This window comes from Rousettus aegyptiacus, unplaced genomic scaffold, assembly GCF_014176215.1.
Source record: "Rousettus aegyptiacus isolate mRouAeg1 unplaced genomic scaffold, mRouAeg1.p scaffold_m13_p_8, whole genome shotgun sequence".
Taxonomy (NCBI): Eukaryota; Metazoa; Chordata; class Mammalia; order Chiroptera; family Pteropodidae; genus Rousettus; species Rousettus aegyptiacus.
Genome location: NW_023416311.1, coordinates 20,590,975 through 20,614,478, shown reverse-complemented (window position 1 = coordinate 20,614,478; position 23,504 = coordinate 20,590,975). Strand labels below are relative to the sequence as shown.

At 36.5% G+C, this 23,504-nt stretch overlaps 1 protein-coding gene and 1 pseudogene across 2 annotated transcripts in view; one reads left to right on the top strand and one right to left on the bottom strand.

Moving 5' to 3' along the window:
• ZNF713 (zinc finger protein 713) overlaps window positions 1–23,504 on the bottom strand; it is a 106,093-nt gene that overhangs the window by 22,649 nt on the left and 59,940 nt on the right. Inside the window, exon 5 of one of the 2 annotated variants that reach the window (XM_036226314.1) lies at window positions 21,141–23,129. The exons of the other annotated variant lie outside the window; for it this stretch is intronic. Within the exon in view, the coding sequence (XP_036082207.1) occupies window positions 23,113–23,129 (17 nt within the window). The 3' untranslated portion in view covers window positions 21,141–23,112. Of the gene's footprint in view, window positions 1–21,140; window positions 23,130–23,504 lie in introns of those variants that run through there. 2 annotated transcript variants of the gene reach the window in all.
• On the top strand, window positions 7,010–7,127 carry LOC118607555 (annotated as a pseudogene).

The following is a 23,504-nucleotide window of genomic DNA, read 5'->3' as shown; positions in this document are numbered from 1 at the left end:
CTCTTTGTTGCATTTATTTTTTCTATTGTTTTCTTGTTGTTGTTTTCCATTTCATTTATTTCTGCTGTAATTTGGTGATTTCTTTCATTCTGCTGACTTTAGGCTTCATTTGTTCTTCCTTTTCTAATTTTTTAAGATGAAGCATTAGGTTGTTCATTTGGGCTCATTCTTGTTTTCTGGAGGTAGGCCTGTAATGGTATGAACTTTCCTCTTATGATTGCTTTTGCCTTGTCCCAAAAGTTTTTATATGTTGTATTATCATTTGTTTCTATATATCTCTTGATATCTCTTTTTATTTCTCACTGACTCAGTTATTCTTCAGTAGCATATTATTCAATCTCCATGTATTTGTGGTTCTTCTTGCTTTCTTTCTGCAGTTGATCTTTAGTTTCAAAGCATTATGATCAGAGAATATGGTTGGTATCATTTCAACTTTCTTATATTTGTTGAGATTATCTCTGTGTCCCAGTATGTGGTTGATTCTTGAGAATGTTCCATGTGTACTAGAGAAGAATGTATAAGCAGCTGTTTTGGTATGGAAGGCCCTGTATATGTCAATTATGTTCAGTTGGTCTAATGTGTCATTTAAGGATGTTATTTCCTTATTGATTTTCTGTGTGGATGATCGGTCCATATCCAACAGTGGGGTGTTTAGGTCCCCTACTATGATGGTGTTTTGGTCTGTTTCTCCCTTTAGTTCTATTAGTTATTGCTTTACATATTTTGGGGCTCCCTGATTGGAGCATAGGTATTAATTAATGGTATGTCTTTTTGGTGCATGATTCCCTCTATCATTATGAAGTGTCCTTCAGTATCTTTCTTTACCTATTTTATTTTGAAGTCTATTTTGTCTGATGTTAGGACCACTACTCCTGCTTTTGTCTGAATGCCATTTGCTTGAAATATCATTTTCTACCCTTTCAGTTTGAGTCTGTATTTGTCTTTGGAGCTGAGATGTGTCTCCTGAAGGCAGCATAGAGTTGAGTTCTAATTTTTGATACGTTCTGCTACTCTGTGCCTTTTTATTGGTAAGTTCAGTCCATTTACATTTAGAGTGATTATTGAAATACGAGGTCTTCTTATAGCCATTTTATCTTTTGCTTTCTGTTAGCTCGGTGTTTCCATTGCTTCCATGTCCTTGTGTTTCTGTTTTCTTTATTTTGGTTGGCTTTTGTGGGTTTTCCCTCTGGTGTTTCTTGTTTTGTTATATACTTTGGTTCTGAATCTTTGATGTGTGGTTACCATTATGAATATGAAAAGAATAGTTACCTATATACGATTGTCCATTTTCTTCTGTGCATGCATTATCTCCATTTTCTTTGTAATTTGGGTCATTGAATCCCTCCCTTTTCAGTCATTATTATCTCATTTTCTCCTTATATATGCTGAATGTTCATTTATATCTTGTTATAACAATTTTCTTTTTATTATTTAATCATATAATGCTCTGTTCTTAGTAAGGGTTGCATTCCTCTGCTTCCATTTATGTGATAGTCACTTTACTCCTAATTATGCATTTTTTTTGTCATTTTGTTTTAGGTAAACTGACCCTTTTCAGTATTACCTTGTAGTGAATTGCCTCAATTTTTGTATGTCTGGAAAAGTCTTTATTTTTCCTTCGTATCTAAAGGAGAATTTAGCTGGATATGTTATTCTAGGCTGGTAGTCCCTTTCACTTAATAGTTTAAATATTTGATTTTATTCCTTTCTGGCTTGTAAGATTTGTGCTGAGAAGTCTGATGATAATTTAATGGGTTTATCTTTATAAGCTACCAACTTTTTCTCCCTGGCTGAACTGAGAATTCTGTCTTTGCCATTGATCTTTGATAATTTTAATACAATGTGTCTTGGTGAAGGCCTTTTTGAGTTGAGATAATTGGGTGTTCTGTTGACTTCTTGAATTCCAAACTCCAGCTCATTCCTTAGGTTTGGGAGATTCTCATCCACTATTAGTCTGAAAATGCTTTCTTATCCCTGTTCCTTTACCTCACCTTTGTAATGCCTATGATTCTTATATTTCCTCTCCTGATGGTATCAGCTAGTTCTTGTATTTCTCTTTCATTATTTTTCATTCTTTGGTTTCTCTCTTCTTCCTTCTGATTTGTTTCTAGATTTCTGTCTTCGATATCATTGATCCTTTCCTCCATTTGGTCAACTCTATTTCCAAAGCTTGCTATTTCAGTTTCAACTATTGCAGTGTGTGTGTGTGTGTGTGTGTGTGTTTTATCTCCAGAAGGTCAACACTGTTCTTTTCAAGGGTTTAATCTTGTCTTGTTCATCTAGTTGTTTTTTTAATTCCTAAAATTGTTGATATAACTCATTTTGGAATTTGCTGAGTTTTTTTTAGCAGTACCATCCTGAATTCTATGTCATGTAAGTTGTATATTTCTATGTCTGTAAGCATATTTTCTGGAGATTTTTCTCTTTATTTCTGAGATGCTTTGTTCCCTTGGTTGTTCATGGTGTTTAATGGACTATTTCTTTGCCTGGGCATTAATGGGAATGTATTTTGCTTTTTTTTTTCCCAGAAAGAAAATTTATTAAATCAAGGTCTCTCTTTAGCTTGCTGCAAAGTAAGTGTTTTTTTGTTTTTGGTTTACAGTAGGTGGCGTCTAAATCTGTTGGATCCCTGCTTTATATGAAGCCTAAATAATGCCTTTTTTATTTTCTCGTAGATATTTAATCATGCTCGCTAACCTAAGTTTCAGTCCCTGTCAGTGTTAGCGACAGTCTTGGCAGCATTTGCTCAGATTCTCCTGTGGCTCCATGGTGATCGGTCACGTAGGATATGAGGGGAGGGGCCCTCTAGGTTGGCAGTTGGGCTCAGCTTCAGTTTTGCAACTGCTGTTGGTAAAAATCAACTGTTATTTCTCTGCCGGCCACTTCTCTGCTTTTTGCCCTTATGACTGGGCCCTCCCAACAGCTGGCCATAAGGAGCTCACAGCACTCCCAGGCAGGGCTGTTCAGGGAACTCGCTGCTCCTTTTCCCCTCCCTCCCCTCATGCGGGGAGCTCCAGAGGCTGCAAGAGGCAGCTTCTTTATTTCTCCCAGTCATCTGCCCGACACCTGGGGTTCTGACCTGTGGTAGCTCTTATACATAGATTCCACGTTCAGACGTGCTGGTGTGCAGTTTGGGTCTTTTTTATGAGTTTTAGATGTTATTGTTGTTTCAAGGGGGATGTCTATCACTCCACCATGATTTCAAAGATCCTGGGTTTTATTTTTGGATTGTTTTTTCACCTACCTTTTAAAAAAAGAATCCCCTATAACATTTCTTTTACACTGGCTTGGTAGTTGTGAATTCCTTTCTGGTACGCTCTTTAACTCACTTTCAATTTTAATTGCTAGCCTTGCCGGGTAGTACAGTTGGTTGTAGGTTCCTGCTTTCATCACTTCGAATATTTTGTTCCATTTTCTTCTGGCCTGCAAAGTGTCTGTCAAGAAATCTTATGGGAGTACCTCTATAATTAAATAGCTGCATTTCTCTTGCTACTTTTATGATTCTCTCTTTGGCTTTAATCTTTGGCATTTTAATTATGATACATTTTGGTACGGCCTGTTTGAATTCCTCTTGTTTGGGACTCTGTACTTCTTGTATTTTTACGCCTATTTCCTTCAAATGATGAAAGTTTTCCATCATCATCTCTTCAAATAGGCTCTAAATCCCTTGCTCTCTCTCTTCTCCTTCTAATAACTCTGATGTGAACATTGGTACACTTGATGTTTTCCAAGAGGTTTCTTTGCAGTCATGATTGGGTGTTTTCTTTTACTTTGTCTTTAAAATTGTTGATCTGAACTTCTGCTTCATCTAATTACCTGTTGATTCCTTCTAGTGTATTCATTTTACTTATATTTTTCATTTATGACTGGTTCTTTTTCATTGTTCCTATGTCCTTTTATTATGCTTACTATCTCTCTGTTAAAATCCTCACTGAGATCACCTATTCTCCCCTTAAGTGCATTTAGCATTCTTACAACTAATGTTTTAAACTCTGTATCTTGTAGGTTGCTTGCCTCCCTTTCATGTAGTTATTTTTTTCTGAAGTTTTCCTGTTGTTTCATTTGCAACATGTTCGTTTTCTCATTTTAGTTGCTTCTTTGTGTTTGTTTCAATGTATTAGGTAGATTTGTTATGCATTCCAGTCTTGGCCAGATGGCCTTATGTAGTACATACCCTGTGTGACCATGGCACAGTTTCCCTGGTCACCTGTGCCAGGAGCTCTGAGAGTATTCCTTGTGTGAGTTGTGTGTGTTCTGTTGTAGCTTAGCCTTGACTACTGTTAGTATGTGAGTGGGTGGGATTGACTCTCAGGCTGACGGGCTGTGAGGATTGGCCACACCCAGATGGTATGAACTGCTGTGTAGGGGCGACCGCACAGAGTGGGATTTGCCTTAGTGGGCTCATGTATCTGTTGAGACTACCTTTTGGGTGTTTTACTTGTGGGGCTAGTCAGGTGGTACTCTTTTGTGGTCTGATGCCAGCCCCTGGGTGTATTGGTTCTGTGGCCCCTTGAGAGGGGCTTTCATACAGGCCAAGGTCAGATGCTCCCTTTGATTACTTGGGACAAGCTGGCAGGAGCTATAAAGTGATCCAAAGTTGATTGCTGCCTGTGCAATATCTGGTGGTATGAGAGACCATGCTGTGAATCATGGGTGGTTGCTTTCATTATCAGCCCTGGTGTGGCTTAGCAAAAGACCCAAGGCTGCCTGATGGCTGCTCATAAGGTTCTTTAGCTGTGAGAGCCTTTGGGTGGTACACATGGACCCTGAGAGCCAGGGACCCTGGCGATCACCATGATAAAGTGAGATTTCACCCAGACAATGCAGATTCAGTTTTGGTGCCAATGCTGAGCTTGTGGCCATCCAGAAGAGTCTCAGATTTCACTGAGGCCAGCCACTGCTTGGCTCAGGCCTGCAAACCCATGAGATTTATTCAAAAGATATTGTGGCTCATGCTGGCACTGGCTGCCCACCACTGAAAGTTTCTCCTGAGATGTGCAGGGTGCCCAAAGGCTGCACAAGCTGACTGTTGATTGCTCTCAAATGTTCTGCCTGAGGAGAGTGCAGGGTTGTGATGGTTGCTGGGCAACAAACTTGCCTTGGGTAAACTATGGATTGGATAGGATGGGGGTCTCAGGGAGACATGGGGTGGAGCAACCTGATCTCACTGGACCGATGCAGATTCAGCACTGGCTGTGAAGAAGGAAGGTTCACTACAGGTAAGATGGTGCCTGTCTGTAGACTGTGTCTGAGTGGGGCCCAACAAAGGAACAATGGTGGCTGTCCTTCTAGCTGCTGGAGGGACACACACTACATAAATCAATCTTTCTCTGTATGTCTCTTATGCTTCCTGAGCTGCTGATCCTCTGTTGGAGCCCAAGGTGAGTGTTTACGAGTGAGTGAGTGAGTCTGTGTGCAGGCCCTGTAAGGGGGATGTCTGGGTTTTCAGGTTTCTTTCATTTCGCCTGTAGAGTTGGTATCCCCACTGATTTTTACCATCAGATTTTGTGGGAACTCCTCTTTTCAGCATGTGAAACCTGGACTGGGGAGCCTCTGTGTGGAGCTAGGACCCCTCACTCCTTCAAGAACTCTGGAACCATTATCCCTCCCAGTGCTCAGTGGCCCCAGATGTGGGGCCAGTCCAGTTCACATCTCTGCCATCCTACCAGTCCCAATGTGGCTTTTCCTCTATATCTTCAGGTGTATGTGATATGTTCCTCTAGTCTTCAGGTAATTTTCCATGTTGTTTTATAATCTGGTTGTAATTTTAATGTGATCATGGGAAGAAGCAAACCACATGTTTACCTAGCCTGCCATCTTGACCTCCTTCTGTTTTTAAGCTTTCAAATGTTTGTAACTGTAAATATATTTCTGAGACCTCTTTACTTTAAAAGCTCATATTTGTCCCCTTCTGAGTCTTTTTCATATGTCTGTTGAGTTTTCTCTGCCCATTCTTATGAATAGAAGTCAGTTTTTCTAACTAGTAACTGTAAAAAGGTTAACATCAGATCTGTATCCCTTTACACAGGTTTTGTCCTGCTTAGGAAGATAATCTTGAATCTGCCTTCTCACAGCAGTTGTTATTCCTTGGAAACATACTGAGATAAGAGAAATTGTGGGATGCTGACTATTGGTTTAGTTTACTGTGCAACCAGTGATCTGCAAGTCTTTGCATGAGTTGTAGATTAGTGCATAGGAAGAGCTTTGAGCTAGTGTGTGGGCCTTGGGCTTATGTAACTGGAATGATATAAAAGACCAGTGAGAAACAATGACAGCAGCTTCTTTGTCTACAGGTAAATAATATACATCTTGACCTCATCCCAAGTAACTATGAATACCTCCTATGTTAATGGGGGACTGGAAAGCTATATATGTGGGTATTTGTTCAACCTCCTAATAAGACAAAAGATGTATGTTCTATATATATAATATCATGTCCTCTATCATTCTATGAAGTGGACTAAATGTAATGCTAGATTTAAAGAGTTGAATTGCCAAATCAATCTGTAACCACTCCTGGTGGTAGAATAGCTCATATAGCTTTTGTCAGATATTGTCCAATTTTTTCAGTTCAGATAAATGAACAGTTTGTTTTTCCACGTCATTTAGCCAATATTTTATGCAAAGTAGGGATGGAACTGTAAGCAGCTGAACATAGCTATGGTGGCAAGGAGTTTTACCTCTTTGAAAAATAAAACATATTATGTTACTCCCTTGCCTAAATTTTCCATGACTCCTGTGATAGGCATAATTTTAAGATGGCCTCCAAGATTCCTGATTCATGATATATATGCATTGTATAACCCCTTAGCCTTGAGTGGGGAGGAATTTGTGAGTGAATATGATGGCATGCATAGTCCTTTACTGATTAGGTCACAGTTGACTTTGAGTTAATCCTAAGGGAGAATATCCAGGTGAACTTGACCTAATCAGGTAATTGCATGCTCCTCCCCTCCAGTTTCATTGAGGTATAATTGACAAATAAAATTGTATATATTTAAAGTGTGCAGTCTATGGCCATGCCACCGTGAATGTGCCCGATCTCATCTGATCTCAGAAGCTAAGCAGGATTGGGCCTGGTTAGCACTGGATGGGAGACCATCGAGGAATACCGGGTGCTGTAGGCATAAAACAAAAATAAAGTGTACAATGCGATAATTGGATATGTTTACACTGTAAAATTATTACCACAATCAGGTTAACTAACTCATTCATCACCTCATGTAGTTACTTTTTTGGGGGGGTATGAAAATGCTTAAGATCTACTCTCAGCAAATTTCAAGTATATGATACAGTATTAACTACATTCACAATGCTTAATTGTACATCTCCAGAGCTTATTTATCCTATGACTGAGGCTTGTATCCTTACACTAGCATCTCTCCATTTCTCCCTTATCCTTCAGCCCCTGATAACCACCATTCTACTCTGTTTTTATGAATTTGACTTTAAAAAAGAAAAGATCGCACGTACAGTATGTGTAGTATGTGTCTTTGTCTGCTTTATTTCACTTATATAAGATCCTCCAGACTAATCCATGTTGTCCCAAATGGCAGGATTTGCTTTTTATAATGGCTGAATAATATTCTATTGTATATTTTCTCCCTACCCTTAGTTTTATTGAGATAAATTGACATAGAGCATTGTATATGTTTAAGGTGTATAGCATCTGAATTACACATATTATGAAATGATTACCACAATAAGTTTAATTAACATCCATCATCTCATAGAAACAAAAAAAGGTTTTTTCCTTCTGATGAGATAACTCTTAGGATATGTTCTCTTAACAACTTTCATATATACCATACATCAATGTTAACTGTAGTTATCACATTGTCCATTATATCCCTAGTAATTATTTATTTTATAACTGGAATTTTGTACCTTTTGGCTATCTTCATCCAGTTTCCTCACTCCACCTTTGGTAACCACAATCATATATCTTTTTCTATGAGTTTGGTTTTTGCTTTTTCTTTTAGATTCCACATATAAGTGAGATCATACAGTATTCGTCACATTGTGTGTGTATAAATTTTATACACACATACATCTTTATTCATTCATCCGTAATGAACATTTAGGTTGTTTGCATATAATAGCTATCGTGAAAAATGCTGCAGTGAACATGAGAATGCAGATATGTATTTGGGACACTGATTTCTTTTTCTTTGGATATATGCCAGAAATGGGATTACTTGATTATATGTTAGTCTTATTTTTAAATTTTTATGAACTTCCATAATGTTTTTCATCATGGCTATATCAATTTACATACCAACAGTGTACAAAAATTCCCTTTTCTTCACAACCTTGCTAACATTTGTAATGTCTTTATGTTAGTCATTCTAACAAGTGTAAGGTGATAGCTCATTTTGGTTTTGAATTGGATTTTTCTGATGATTAGTGATGTTTAGTATATTTTAATGTATTTTTTGGCCATTTGCGTGTCTTTTTGGAAAAATGTCTATTCAGGTCTTTCGCACATTTATTTATTTATTTATTTATTTATTTATTTATTTATTTATTTATTTTAGTCGTACTGAAATCTCATTTTTATTTTATTTTTTTTAAATTAAATTTATTGGGGGTAATATTGGTTAATACAATTGTATAATTTTCAGGGGTACATTAAAATTTGACATCTGTATGTTCTATTGTGTGTTTACCACCTAAAGTCCAGTTTCCTTCAGTTGCCATATATTGGATCACCTTTACCCACTTCACTCTACTCCTACCCCCTATATTTGAACACCTTTACCCTGTCTACCATCCATCGCCTCCTCCACCCCAGACACTTTGGTAATCATTAGTCTATAGTCCATGACATGAGTCACTGTTTGTCCTATTCTTTTGTTACCTTTAGATTTATATCCCACATATAAGTGATATCATGTGATTTTCAACTTTTTCTGTCTGGCTTATTTCGCTTAGCATGATTATCTTGAGGTTCATCCGTGTTGTTGCAAGTGGCAGTATTTCATCTCTTCTTACGGCTGAGTAATATTCTATTGTATATATGTACCACAGCTTCTTTAGCCAATCATCTATCGTAGGACACTTCAGTTGCTTCCATGTCTTGTCCACTGTGAATAATGCTGCTATGAACATTACTGTGCAAATATCTTTATGGTTATGAGTTTTCAAGTTTTTGAGGTAAATACCAAGTAGAGGGATTTGTTGGATCATATGGTAGATCAATTCTTAGTTTTTTGAGTAACCTCCATACTGCTTTCTATAGTGGCTGTACCAGTTTGCAGTCCCATCAGTGTATGAGGGTTCTTTTTTCTCCGCATCCTCTCCAACATTTGTTATTACTTGTCCTGTTGATTACAGCTATTCTAAAAGGTGGGTGATGATATCTCATTTTGGTTTTGATTTTTATTACCCTAATAGCTAGCGATGTTGAACATCTTTTCATATATTTGTTGGCCATTTGTATGTCCTCTAGGGAAAAGTGTCTGTTAAGGCCCTCTGCCCGCCCATTTTTTAATTGGCTCATTTTGTTGTTGTTGTTGTTGTTGTTAGAGTCGTGTGAGTTCTTTGTATGTTTTGGATATTAGGCCCTTATTGGAGGCGTTGCTTGCAAATATATTATCACATTCGGATGGCTGTCTCTTTACCTTGTTGATGACTTCTTTTGCTCAGCAGAAGATTTTTAGTTTGATGTCATTGCATTCATGTATTTTTGCTTTTACTTCCCTTGCCTTTGAGGTCAAATTAATAATATTCTCTTTAATTTCATGGTCCTTGAGTTTAGTTCCTATGTTTTCTTCTATGCATTTTATTGTTTAAGGTCTTATATTCAGGTGTGTAATCCCTTTCGAGTTAATTTTGGTGTGTGGTGATAGACAACAGTCTAGTTTCATTCTTTTGCAGGTGGCCTGTTGATTTTCCTGGCATCATTCATTAAAAAGGCTTTCCTTTCTCCACTGCATGTTTTTGCTTTTTTTTTTTTTCTGTCGAAAAGCATTTGCTCATATAAATATGGGTTTACTTTTGGACTCTTGATTCTGTTCCACTGGTCCGTGTGTCTGTTTTGCTGCCAATACCATGTCGTTTTGATTACTGTTTTCCTGCCAATACCATGTCATTTTGATTACTGTCGCTTTCTAGTATAATTTGAAGTCGGGCAGAGTGATGCCTACAGCCTCGTTCTTTTTTCTCAGGATGGCTTGGTAATTCGGGGTCTTTTGTACTTCCATACAAATATGGTTTTTCTGTTCTATTTCTTTAAAAAATGTTGATGAGATTTAGATGGGGATTGCATTAAATCTGTATAATGATTTGGGTAATAAGGTAATTTTCACTATATTGATTCTTCCAAATCCAAGAACACGGAATATCTATCCATTTCTTTGTATCTTCTTCTTGTAGTTTTCATTATATAGGTCCTTTGCATGTTTTGTTAGATTTATTCCTAAGTATTTTATTTTCGTTGCAATTACAAAAGGAATTATTTTTCCATATAATTCTTATTTTTTAAATTTGTTTATGTGGTGTATCACATTCATTGATTTGAGTATGTTGAATCATCCCTGTGCCCCTGGGATGAAGCCCACTTGATTGTGGTGTATTATCTTTTTACTGTGTTGCTATATTCAGTTCGCTAGTATCTTATTTAGGATTTTTGCATCTGAGTTCGTAAGAGATATTGCTCTGTAGATTCCTGTTTGTTTGTTTCTGTGTGTGTGTGTGTGTGTGTGTGTGTGTGTGTGCGCGCGCGTGCGATCTTTACTAGATTTTGGTGTCAGAGTAATATTGACCTCATAAACTGAGTCGTGAAGTATTGCCTCCGCTTTGATTTTTTGGAACAGTTTGAGGAGAATAGGTATTAAATCTTCTTTGAATTTTTGGTAGAATTCACTGGTGAAGCCATCTGGTCCTGGACTTTTACTTTTTGGTAGGTTTTTGATGATTGTTTCAATTTCCATACTGCTCATCAGCCTATTTAGATTTTCCAGATCTTCTTAATTCAGTATAGGAAGGTTGAATTTTTCTAAGTACTGGTCCATTTCTTCTAGGTTATTATATTTGGTGTTATATACTTTTTCATAGTATTTTGTATAAGCATTTGTATTTCTGTGGTGTCAGTCGTAATTTCCCCTCTTTGATCCCCGATTTTGTGTCCTTTCTTTTTTTTCTTTAGTTAAGTCTAGCCAGGTGTTTGTCAATTTTATTAATCTTCTCAAAGAACCAGCTCTTTGTTGCATTTATTTTTTCTATTGTTTTTTTTGTTGTCATTGTTCTTGTTGTTATTTTCAATTTACTTCTGCTCTTATTTTCTTTATTTCTTTCCTTCTGTTGACTTTAGGCTTCGTTTGTTCATCCTTTTCTAGGTTTTTAAGATGAAGCATTAGGTTATTTGAGCTCGTTCTTGGTTTTGGAAGTAGGCCTGTAATGATATGAACTTTCCTCTTATGACCGCTTTAGCTATGTCCCAAAAGTTTTCATATATTGTACTATCATTATCATTCTCTTCTATATATCTTTCGATCTCTTTTTATTGCTTCTCTGACCTACTTATTCTTCAGTAGCATATGTTTAATTTCCATGTATTTGTGGTTCTTCCTGCTTTCTTTCTGCAGTTGATCTCTAGTTTCAAAGTACTGTGATCAGAGAAAAAGGGTGGAACGATTTCAACCCTCTTACATTTGTTGAGGCTATCTTTTTTATCCCAGTATGTGGTCGATTCTTGAGAATGTTCCGTGTGTACTAGAGAAGAATGTATAGGCAGCTGTTTTGGTATGGAAGGCTATGTATATGTCAATTATGCCCAGTTGGTCTAATGTGTCATTTAAAGATGTTATTTCCTCATTGATTGTCTGTGTGGATGATCTGTCCACATCCAACAGTTGGGTATTTAGGTTTCCTACTACGATAGTGGTTTGATATGTTTCTCCCTTTAGTTCTGTAAGGTATCGCTTTACATATTTCAGGGCTCCTTGATTGGGAACATAGATATTAATAAGTGTTATGTCTTCTTGGTGCATGAATCCCTCTATCATTATGAAGTGTCCCTCTGTATACTTCTTTACCTTTTTTATTTTGAAGTCTAGTTCCTCTGATATTAGTACTGCTGTGTCTGCTTTTCTCTGAATGCCATATGCATGTGGTATCATTTTCCACCCTTTCATTTTGAGTCTGTATTTGTCTTGGAGCTGAGATGTTTGTCCTGGAGGGAGCATATGGTTGAGTTTTGTTTTTTGATCTAATCTGCAACTCTGTGCCCTTTTATTGGTGATTTCAGTCCATTTATGAGGTCCTCTTATAACCATTTAATCTTTTGCTTTGTGGTAGCTTGGTGTTTCTATTGCTGTCTTGTCCTTGTTTTTCTGTTTTCTTTATTTTGTTTGCCTTTTGTGGGTTTTGCCTCTGGTTCTTCTTTTATGTTAGATACTTCATTCTGAATCTTTGGTGTGTGGTTACCATTACGAATATGAAAAGAATAGTTATACACACACACATATACATATATACACATGAGTAAATTTTCTTCTGCATGTGCCTTATCTCCATTTCCCTTTGTGAATTTGGGTCTTGAATCCTCCTTTTTTCAGGCATTGTTATCTCAGTATGTACCTATATATGCTGAACTTTCATTACTATCTTCTTATAACAATTTGCTTCTTATTATTTAAGCTATAATGCCCTGTTCTTAGTCAGGGTTGTACTCTTCTGCTTCTATTTACCTGATTGTCGCCTTACTCCTAATTATGTATATATATTTTTTGACATTTTGTTTTCGGTGAGCTGACCCCTTTCAGTATTTCCTGTAGTGCAAGACTTCGTGGAGAATTCCCTCTATTTTTGTATGCCTGGAAACGTCTTAATTTTTTTTTCTACATATCTAAAGGAGTGCTTAGCTAGGTACATTATTCTAGGCTGGTAGTTCCTTTCACTTTATTTAAACTAATAGTTGAAATATTTGATTCAATTCCTTTCTGGCTTATGTCATCTGTGCTGAGGAATCCGATAATAATCTAATGGGTTTTCCCTTATATGTTACCGTTTTCTTCTCACATACTGTTTTGAGAATTCATCTTTGTTGTTAATTTTAGATAACTTTAATACAATGTGTCTTGGTGAAGGCCTTTTTGGGTTGAGATATTTGGGTGTTCTGTTGGCTTCTTGAATTCCAAGCTCCAGCTCATTCCTTAGATTTGGGAAATTCATGTCAACTATTTGTTTGAAAATGCTTTCTAATCCCTGCTCCTTTTACTCCCCTTCAATAGTGCCCATTATTCTTATGTTTCTTCTCCTGGTGGTGTTAGCTATTTTTTTGTATTTCTCTTTCATTATTATTTATTTTCTTTCATTCTTCAGTTTTTCTCTTCTTCCTTCTGATTTATTTCTAAAACTCTGTCTTCGATATCACTGTTCCTTTCCTCCATTTGGCCAACTCTATTTTCCGAGCTGGCTATTTCATTTTTCATCTCTTTCGGTGTGTTCTCCATCTCCAGAAATTCTATTTGGTTCTTTTTGAGGGTTTCACTCTCTTTGCTAAAGAACCCATTCTGCTCTGTAGTTGCTTTTTTTTTTTTTCAATTTCTGAAATTGTTGATATGAAATGTTTCAACCTCATTGAGGTTTTTTTCAGAAGTACCATTTTGAATTCTCTGTCATTTAAGTTGCAAATTTGTATGTCTGTAAGCTTATTTTCTGGAGATTTTTCTCTTTCTTTCTGAGCTGCCTTGTCACCGTGGTTGTTCATAGTGTTTAAAGGGCTATTTCTCACCTGGGAATTAATAAGTGTATTTTGCTTTTTTTCCAGAAAGAAGATTTATTATATACTGTTTCTCTTTAGCCTGTTGTAAAGAAGTTGCTTTTCTTTTGGTTTCCAGTAGGTGGAGTCTAAGCCTCTTGGATCCCTACTTCATATAAAGTCGTAATAATGCCTTTTTTTTCTTATAGATATTCAATCACACTCACTACCCTGTTTCAGTCCCTGTCAGTTTTAGCAACAGTTTCAGTAGCATTTGCTCATATTCTTCTGGTGTTCTGTCTTGGAGGTAATGGGGGAATGGCCCTCTGGGTTGGGGAATGGGGGCTGCTTCTCAGCCGAGTTTTTGCAACTGTGAATGCTAATATTCAACTGTTGCTTCTCTGCCATTCCCACTCTCTGCTCCCCCGACTTCTCTTCTTTCTGTCCTGATCCCTGGGTAGTACTGTTGTGTAGTGCTCACAACTCTCTTAGGCAGGGTTGTTCAGGGAACCCACAGCACATTCTTTCCTCCCTCTCCACTTGCGTGGAACTCCTGCAGCTGCCAGAAGCAGCTTCTTTTTCTTCCAGTCTACCACCTGACTCCTGGGATTTTGACCTGTGGTCACTCTTATTCGCAGATCCCACGCTCAGACTTGTTGGTGTGCAAGTTGGATGTTTTTTGTTGAGTTTTAGATTTTCAGCTTATTGTTGTTTCAAGGGGAGAGATCTGGAGATGTCTCCCATTCTGCCATGTTTTTTGGAAAAATTAGAATATAATTTAAAAAGTAGTTAGAGCTTGTTTTCACACAAATCTTTGAGTGTCTCTAGAGGCAGCCTGGAATCAATTTTATTTATATATTTATTTATTCATTTATTTTTTTACATTCTAAAGTTGTTGTTTTTTTTTTTTAAATCAATTTTAAGTAAAGTTAATTAAATGATTTCTGTCAATGGAGATGAACATCCCAGTGAAAAAGAATCCATATCTTGTTAAAACAATAGTACAAGCACATATGCTAAATTAGAAAAGTCATTGAGAAACTATGGTCTTTTCTTAAAAGACATATTACCTAGTTTTACTGCTAAAAGAACCTTATAGTAGTGGTTGTAGCAGGAGCATTAATTTTGCTTTCTTAATGGTCATGTACCATTAAGTCCTGGCACCTGGACTTTGGTTGCTGCGGCCGCAGCCACCATTATAAGAAACTAGAACTCTTTGGACAGGAGGTAGGAGAAAAAGCTAATTTCATGTTTTATAGAGGGAAAAACCTGGAGATGGCTTTGAACACTTTCCTTCCAATCATAACATACAGTACTGAGAGTTAAAATAAGCTTGCTTAATGGAGCTTTGAGTGGCATAGCTGTCACAATTTGAGCACTTAAAAATGGTTAATTGGAACTGCTTAAGTATATATAAGAGGCCAGGTGTTCACAACAAATATACTTAAGAGCTAAGTTAATATAATCGAGTGTTAAAATGTAGTTGTAAAAGGATGAATTGAATATAGTATGATTCATTATTAAATTTACAATGACTGTTTTTCAATTACAGTTGACATACAGTATTTTGTTTCACATGCACAACATAATTAGAAATTTATATTTATTATAAAGTGGTTATCCCAACAAGTGTAGTACCCATCAGACACCATACATACTATTACAATGTTATTGACTATATTCTCTATGCTGTATTTTACATCATCATAACTATTTTTTATAAATGGCAAACTGTACTTCTTAATCTCTTTCACCTTTTCCACCCATTCCCATAATACTGCTCCCATCTGGTGACCATTGATTTGTTTTCTGTGTTTATTAATTTGTCTCTGTTTTGTTAACTTATTATTATTATTTTTTAGATGCCACATATAAGTGAAATCATAAAGTATTTGTCTTTTTCTATCAGATTTAACTTAGCACAATACCTTTAGGTCCGTCCATGTTGTTTCAAATGACAAGATTTCTTATTTTCTTATGGCTGAGTAATAGTCCATTGTATGTATGTATCACAACTTCTTTATTCAATCATCTATTGATGGGCACTTACATTGCTTCCGTATTTTGGTTATTGTACATAATGCTGCAATGAGTATACAGATGCATATATTTTCAAATTAGTGTTTTGGATTTCTTTAAATAAATACTCAAATGTGGAATTTATGGGCATATGGTAGTTCTATTTTGAGTTTTTTGAGGAACCTCTGTACTGTTTCATAGTGGCTGCACCAATTTGCAATCCCACAACAGTGTATGAGGGTTCCCTCTTCTCCACAGCTTTGTCAATGCTTGTTTGTTGATTTACTGATGATAGCCATTCTGACAGGTGTGAAGTGATATCTCCTTGTATTTTCAATTTGCATTTCTCTGATGATTAGTGAAGTTGAGCATCTTTTCATATGTCTGAGGGCTATCTGTATGTCTTCTTTGAAAAAATGACTATTCAAGTTCACTGACCATTTTTTAATTGGACTGTTTGTCTTTTTCAGTTAAGTTGTACAAGTTCCTTATATATTTTGGATATTAACTCTTTATTGGATGTATCAAGGGAGACTATCTTCTGCCATTTAGTAGGCTGTATTTTTGTTTTGTTGATGGTTTCTTTTGCTGTGCAAAATCTTTTTAGTTTGGACACATTTTGTTTCCCTTGCCTGAGGAGACATATCCAAAAGCATATTATTAAAATGGATATAAAAAGTTTGTTACCTATGATTTCTTTTAGGAGTTTTATGGTTTTGAGGATTATATTTAAGTCTTTAATTTATTTTTGCATTTATTCTTATATGTGGTGTAAGAAAGTGATCCAGTTTCATTGTTTTGCATGTGTCTGTCAAGTTTTCCTAACACTCTATTGAAGAGCCTATCTTTACCCCATTGTATATTCTCACTTCTTTCATCATAGATTGACCATGTAGGTGTAGCTTTATTTCTGGGCTCTCTATTCTGTTCCATTTGTTTGCCTGCTTTTATGCCAGAACCATGGTGTTTCGAATACGATAGCATTGTAGTATAGTGTGATGCCAGGTACTGTGATACCTCCAACTTTGTTCTTTCTCAAGATTGCTTTGGCTCTTCAGGTTCTTTTCTGATTCCACAGACATTTAAGAATATGTGTTCCATTGTGTAAAAAATGCCAGTTGTATTTTGATAGATGGCACTGACTCTGTAGATTGCTTTGGGTAGTAAAGATTTTAAAGATATTGGTTTTTCTTATCCATGAGCATGGTATATCCTTTCATTTATTTGTACCTTCTTCAATTTCTTTCTACAATGTCTTATAGTTTTCTGAGTACAGGTCTTTCACTTTGTGGGTGAAAGTCATCCCTAGCCATTATATTCTTTTCAGTGCAATTAAAGATGGAATTGTTTTCTTAATTTCTCTGATAGGTCATTATTGCTGTATAAAAATGCAACCAAATTTTGAATATTTATTTAGTATCCCACTAATTTACTGAATTAATTTATTAGTTTTAAGAGTCTTTTTTGGTGAAATCTTTAGTTTCCTCTATACAGTATTATGTCAACTGCAAATAATGACGGTTTTACTTCTTTTTAATTTGGATGCCTTTTCTTTCTTTTTCTTGTCTGATTGCTGTGGTTAGGACTTCCAATACTACATTGAATAAAAGTGGTAAAAGGGAACATTCTTGTCTTGTTACTGATCTTAAGAAAAACTCTTTCAGCTTTTCCCTGATGAGTATGATGTTAGCTGTGGGTTTGACATATAAGACCTTTATTTTGGTGAGGTCAGTTTTCTCTATCCCCACTTTGCTGAGAGTTTTTGTCATTAAAAAAAAATGCATTTTGTCAAATGCTTTTTGTACATCTATTGATATAATCATAGGATTTTTATCCTTTGTTTTATGTGGTATAAACATTACTTGATTTGCAATCCAGGCATAAATCACACATGATCATGGCATATGATCTTTTCAATGTGTTGCTGAATTTAGTTTGCTAATATCTTTTGAGGTATTTTGTATCTATATATATCAGGAATATTTGGCTAAACTTTTCTTTTTTGTAATGCCTTTGCATGGTTCTAATATCAGGGTAATTTGGGTCTCTTAAAATAAATCTGCTATCCTTCCCTCCTCTGCATTAATTTGGTATATTTTGAAAGTTAGGTATTAATTCTTCTTTGAAAGTTTGGTAAAATTCACCTGTTTAGCCATTTGGTTCAGGACTTTTGTTTATTGAAAGTTTTAAAATTACTGATTTGATTTTGTTATTTGATTTTGTTATTTGATTTTGTAGTCATTATTCTGTTCAGATACTCTGTATCTTTCTGATTCAGTCTCAAAAGATTGTATGTTTCTAGGAATTTACGCATTTCTTACAAATTCTTCAATTTGTTGGCATATAATTGTTCATAGTATTTCCTTATAATCCTTCGTACTTCTCTGGTGCCAATTTTTCTATCTCCAATTTTATTTCTGCTTTTCTTTATTTGGGCTTCCTCTTTCTCTTTTTTGATGAGTCTAGCTTAAGGTTTATCAATTTTGTCTTTTCAAAGAACCAGATCTTGATTTCATTGATATTTTCTATTGTTTTATTTTTTAATTTAAAAAATTGTTTTAGAATCTATTTCATTTATTTCTGCTCTGATCTTTATTATTTCCTTCCTAATACTTTGGGCTTTGTTTGTTCAAGTTTAAGATAAATTGTTTATTTGAGATTCTTGTTTCTTGAAGTTGGAATGTATTGTTATGTATTTTCTTCTTAGAACTGCTTTGGCTGTATCCCATAGATTTTTGGGTCATCATCTTTTCATTTTTCTTAAAATATGTATTTTTTATTTATCCTTTGATCTCATTGTTAACCCATTGTTTAGTAGCATGTTATTTAGCTCTGTGTTTGTTTTTCAGTTTTCTTGTAATTTATTTCATTTTGTAGCACTGTGAGATTCATATCAGAAGATGTTTGATATGGTTTTAATCTTAAATTTATTGAGCCTTGTGTCATGGCCTAACATGTAGTTCATTCTGGTAAACATCCCATGTATATTTGAAAAAAATGTACATTCTGCTTCTTTGGGCTAAATGTCCTAAAATACAATTAAGTCCATTGGTCTAATGTGTCAGGGCTGTTTCCTTGTTGATTTTCTGTTTGGAGGATGTATCCATTGATGTCAAAGCCCCCTATTTTTGTTGTCTTACTGTCAATCCCTGCATGTCATTATTTTGCTTTATATATTTAGGTGCTTTTATGTTGGGTGAATTGATGTATACAAGAGTTATATTCTCTTGTTGGATTGATTTCCTTATCCTTGTAAAGTGCCCTTGTATCTTGTTACAGCCAGCCCTTATTTTAAAGTCTATTTTATGTGATGTAAATTGTGCTACCCCAGTTTTTAAAAAAATTTCTATTTGCATGAAATATCTTTTCACATCCCTTTAGTTTGTTTGTCTATGTCTTTTAATCAGAGGTGGATCTCTTCCAGGTAGCATATGTACAGGTCTTGATTTTTTTTTTTTTACGCAGCCACCCTATGTCTTTCGAATTGAACATTTAGTCCTTAACATTTAAAGTAATTATTGATAGGTATGTAGTTATTGCCATTTTATTGTTTTTTGATTGATTCTGTGGTTCTCTGTTCCTTTCTTATTCTCTTGCTCTTCTATGTTAACTTTCTATAGTGTTGTGTTTGGATTATTTTCTCTGTTTTTTTTTGTATAACTCTTGTAGATATTTGGTTTGTGGTTACCATGTCCTTCACATGTACCAAGCTATGTTTATAGTACTCTATATCAAGTTGGTGGTCACTTAAATTCAAGCAAATTCTAAAATCACTACAATTTTTACTTACCCACTCCATTTGTTTTTGTCTTTTTTTAATTTCCTGTGTATATCCCTTAATTTATTGTTGTAATCATATATGGTCTTTCTACTTTTCCCTTTTAACTTTTGTACTAGCTTTATAGTTGGTTGATCTACTGCTTTTACAAAGGTTGCCTTAGTTAAGATTTTTTTCTTTCCTCTATTTTCTTATTCATGTTTGCTTTTTTCCTTCTTAAAAAGATCCCTTAAGGATTTCTTATAATACTGGTTTAGTGATCTCCTTTAGGTTTTTCTTCTCTGAGAAATCATCTCTTCTTCAATTTCAAATGATAGCCTTGCTGAGTAGAGTAATCTTGGTTGTAGGTCTTGGTTTCCTTATTACTTTGAATGATTCATGCCAATCCCTCCTAGCCTGCAATGTTTTTGTTGAGAAATCAGCTGACAATCTTATGGAACTCCCTTGTATGTTAATAACTCAATTTCTATAGCAGTTTTTAAGATTCTTTGTTTTTCATTTTGGCATTTAAATTATATGTGTTGGTGTGGGCCTCTTTGGTTCATCTTGTTTGGGATTATATGTGCTTTCTGAACTTGCCTTCACTGGTTAATGAAAATTTCCATCACTTCTTCAAATAGGTGTATTTAAAACAATATATATTTTTTATTTTCAGTTATAGTTGGCGCACAATATATTAGTTTCAGTTGTACAACATAGTGAACATCTATATAACTCACAAAGTGATCGATCACCACAATAAATCTAGTACCTCTCTGACACCATACAGTTATAATATTATTGACTATATTCCTTATGCGATACTTTCTACCTCTATGAATATTTTGTAATTATCAATTTGTACTTCTTAATCCCTTCCCCCCTTTTCACTGGTAACCCTCAAAATGTTCTCTGTATCTATGAGTTTGCTTTTTGTTTATTTTGTTAGATTCCACATGTACGTGGAATCATATGGCATTTATCTTTCTCTAACTTACTCCACTCAACACAACACTCTCTAGATCCATCATGAAACATCTTTTTCCATCCCCTTACTTTCAGTCTGTATGTGTCTTAAACTGAAGTGAGTCTCTCGTAGGCAGCTTATGTAAGGATCTTGTTTTCTTAACCTTTCAGCCATCCTATCTTTTGATTAGAGCATTTAATTCTTTTTCATTTGAAGTACTTTTTTCCCCTCCTCTTAAATTTGCCCCCCTACCCCACTTCCACCCCTGACCTATGGATGTTGCCATTTCCCTGTAAGAACTGGATCTCTGAAGGCGAGGCGTCTCCTCCCACATACTTGCGGTGTGCACCCGGGACCTGGTGCCCCCGGGGTCTGGCACTCCCATGGCCTAGCACCCCTGGTGCACTTGAGGGGCCTGGCACACCCAGGGCCTGGAGCACCTGGGGTATGGTCGGTCCGTGGCTCCACCTGGGGCACAAACCCAGGACCTTCTGCATGTAAAGCAGACGTGCTAACTACTACACTATGGAGCCACCCCTTGAAGTACTTGATGGATACGTATTGTCATTCTTTATTCATATTTACGATATATAATTTTTTCTTCTTAAAAATGTTGCTCTAGCATTTTCTGTAATACTAGGTTGGTGTTGAGGAATTCCTTTAGCTTTTTTTTTTTTTTTTTGGTCTGGGAAACTCTTATCTGTCCTTCAATTCTAAATGATAGCTTTGCCAAGTGGAGTAATCTTGGTTGTAGGTCCTGGCTTTTTATTACTTTCAATATCTTATGCAAAGTGCTTCTGGTCTGCAAATTTTATGTTGAGAATTTGTCTGACAGTCTTATGGGAGCTCACTTGAAGGTAACTAATTTCTTTTTTCTTGTTGCTTTTAAAATTCTTATTTGAATTTAACCTTGGCGTTTTAATTATAATGTGTCTTGGTGTGGGCCTCTTTGAGTTCATCCTGTTTGGGAGTCTATGAACTTTCAGGGGTTGTATGTCAATTTCCCTCACCAGGTTAGAGAAGTTTTCCATCATTTCCATCACAGGTTTTCAACTTCTTGCTCTCTCTCTTCTCCTTCTGGTACCCCTATAATATGAATGTTATGCTTGATGTTGTTTCAGAGGCTCCCTAAAACTTTTTTTTTTCCAATTCTTTTTTCTTCTTACTGTCTTGATTGGGTGTCCTCTGCTACTTCATCTCTATGTTGGTGATTCGAACCTCGGCTTCATCCACTCTGTTGATTCCCTCTAATGTACTCTTCATCTCAGATATTGTATCCTTCATTTCTGACTGGTTCCTTTTTAAGTTTTCTTTCTCCATTTTTTTTAAAAAAGTTCTCTTTGTTAAAGTTCTTAGTCCATCTATTCTTCCTCTAAGTTCGAGCATCCTTGTAACTTAATGTTTTGAACTGTGTATCTGGGAGATTGCTTGTCTCCATTTTGGTGAGTTCCTTTTCTGGAGCTTTGTTCTTTTCTTTCATGTGGAACATGTTTCTTTGTCTCCCCATTTTGGCTGCATTCCTGTGTCTGTTTCTACACACTGGGTACAAATTGTAAGTCTCCCAGTCTTAGTAGAGTGGCTTTAGGTAGTAGGTGTCCTGTGGGCCCCAGTGGCAGAGTCATGGGAGGGGTCTCACTGCAGGCAAAATTCAGCCACAGCCTGTGCACGTCCAGGGCCACTTGCTAAGAGTTACCAAGCAATCCACAGATGGCTGCCACCCTTGCTAGACTTATAGGTGCCTCAAAGGGTCAAGTCAGAAACCGAGGCCAGCTGCTACTAGTGTGGGTCTTGGGGCTGCTCTGCAAGAGGTACAAGGCAGGCTAAAGCCAGATGCTGCTTCTTTGGGTTTTATGAGCCTTTGAGAGTTTAGGAAACTACACAGCAAGAGCCAACACAGGCCATTTGTATGGAATAAAGTACTGGAAGTGGCTTGGGTTAGCCCACAAGTTAGGAGAGGCTAGTCTCAGGGAATCACCTGGGTGGAGTGACCTGTGTTATCCAGGTTGATGGCATCTCAGATATGGTGGGGCCTGTGTCAGGACATGGGAGTCGGGAGGGCTCAACAAAGGAACAATGGATACCACCAGCACTTCTGTCCAGGAGAAAGCTGCCCCTCCACCCCTGACAATTCAGTGTCTCCCTGGATCCCTGGTGCTCCTCGAGCAGCTGCTCCATAGTTGAAGCTCAGAGTGACAAAGTCTGTCAGCAAATAAGTCTGGGCATGGGCCCTCAAGAGGAAAGTCTGACTCCCTCAGACCTCTGTCTCACTCACCTGCAACCTCTGCTGGCTTTAACAGCCAGAGGTTGTGGGAACTGGAAGCCTGGGCTGAGAACCCCAGTTTGGGGCCAGGATCCTTCACTTCTCAGGTGGGGGAGGAGCTCTGCAGCCAAGATAACCCTCTTGATTCTTGATTGCCACACACATTTGTGGTCCAGGGCAATTCTCATCTCTGCCCCTCTTACCAGTTCAAAGTGGCGTCTTATTTTTGTCCCTTAGTTGTAGGGCTTTTGTTCAGCTCCTGACCTCAGGTGACTCCATATGATGGTTGCTCTATAGTTCCATTATAATTTTGCTGTGGTCACAAGAGTAGGTATGCACAGCATCCACTTTCCACGCCATCTTGACTGGTAGAGAGCTCCAAATAGCTTTTCAATCCTTTGCTCTCAATCTTCTGGCACCCCTATGATGTGAGCATTGGCACATGTTATGTTGTTCCAAAAATCCCTTAAACCATCCTTATTTTTTTATTCTTTTTTTTCCTTTTTGTTGTTTCAATTGGGTATTTTCCATCTGTTTATCTTCCAGATCACCAATTCAATCCTCTTCTTTAGATAATTTGATACCAATTTCCTGTTTTCTTCATTCCAGTTACTTTAACTTCATTTCTTACTGTTCTTTAAATGTTTTCTGTTAGCTGATGTTCTCATGGAGTTCATCTAGTCTTCCCTTACATTCACTGAGCATCCTTATAACCAGTGTTTTGAACTCTATCTGACACATCACTCATTTCCATTTCATTTAGTTCTTTTTCTAGAATTTTGTCCTATTCTTTCAT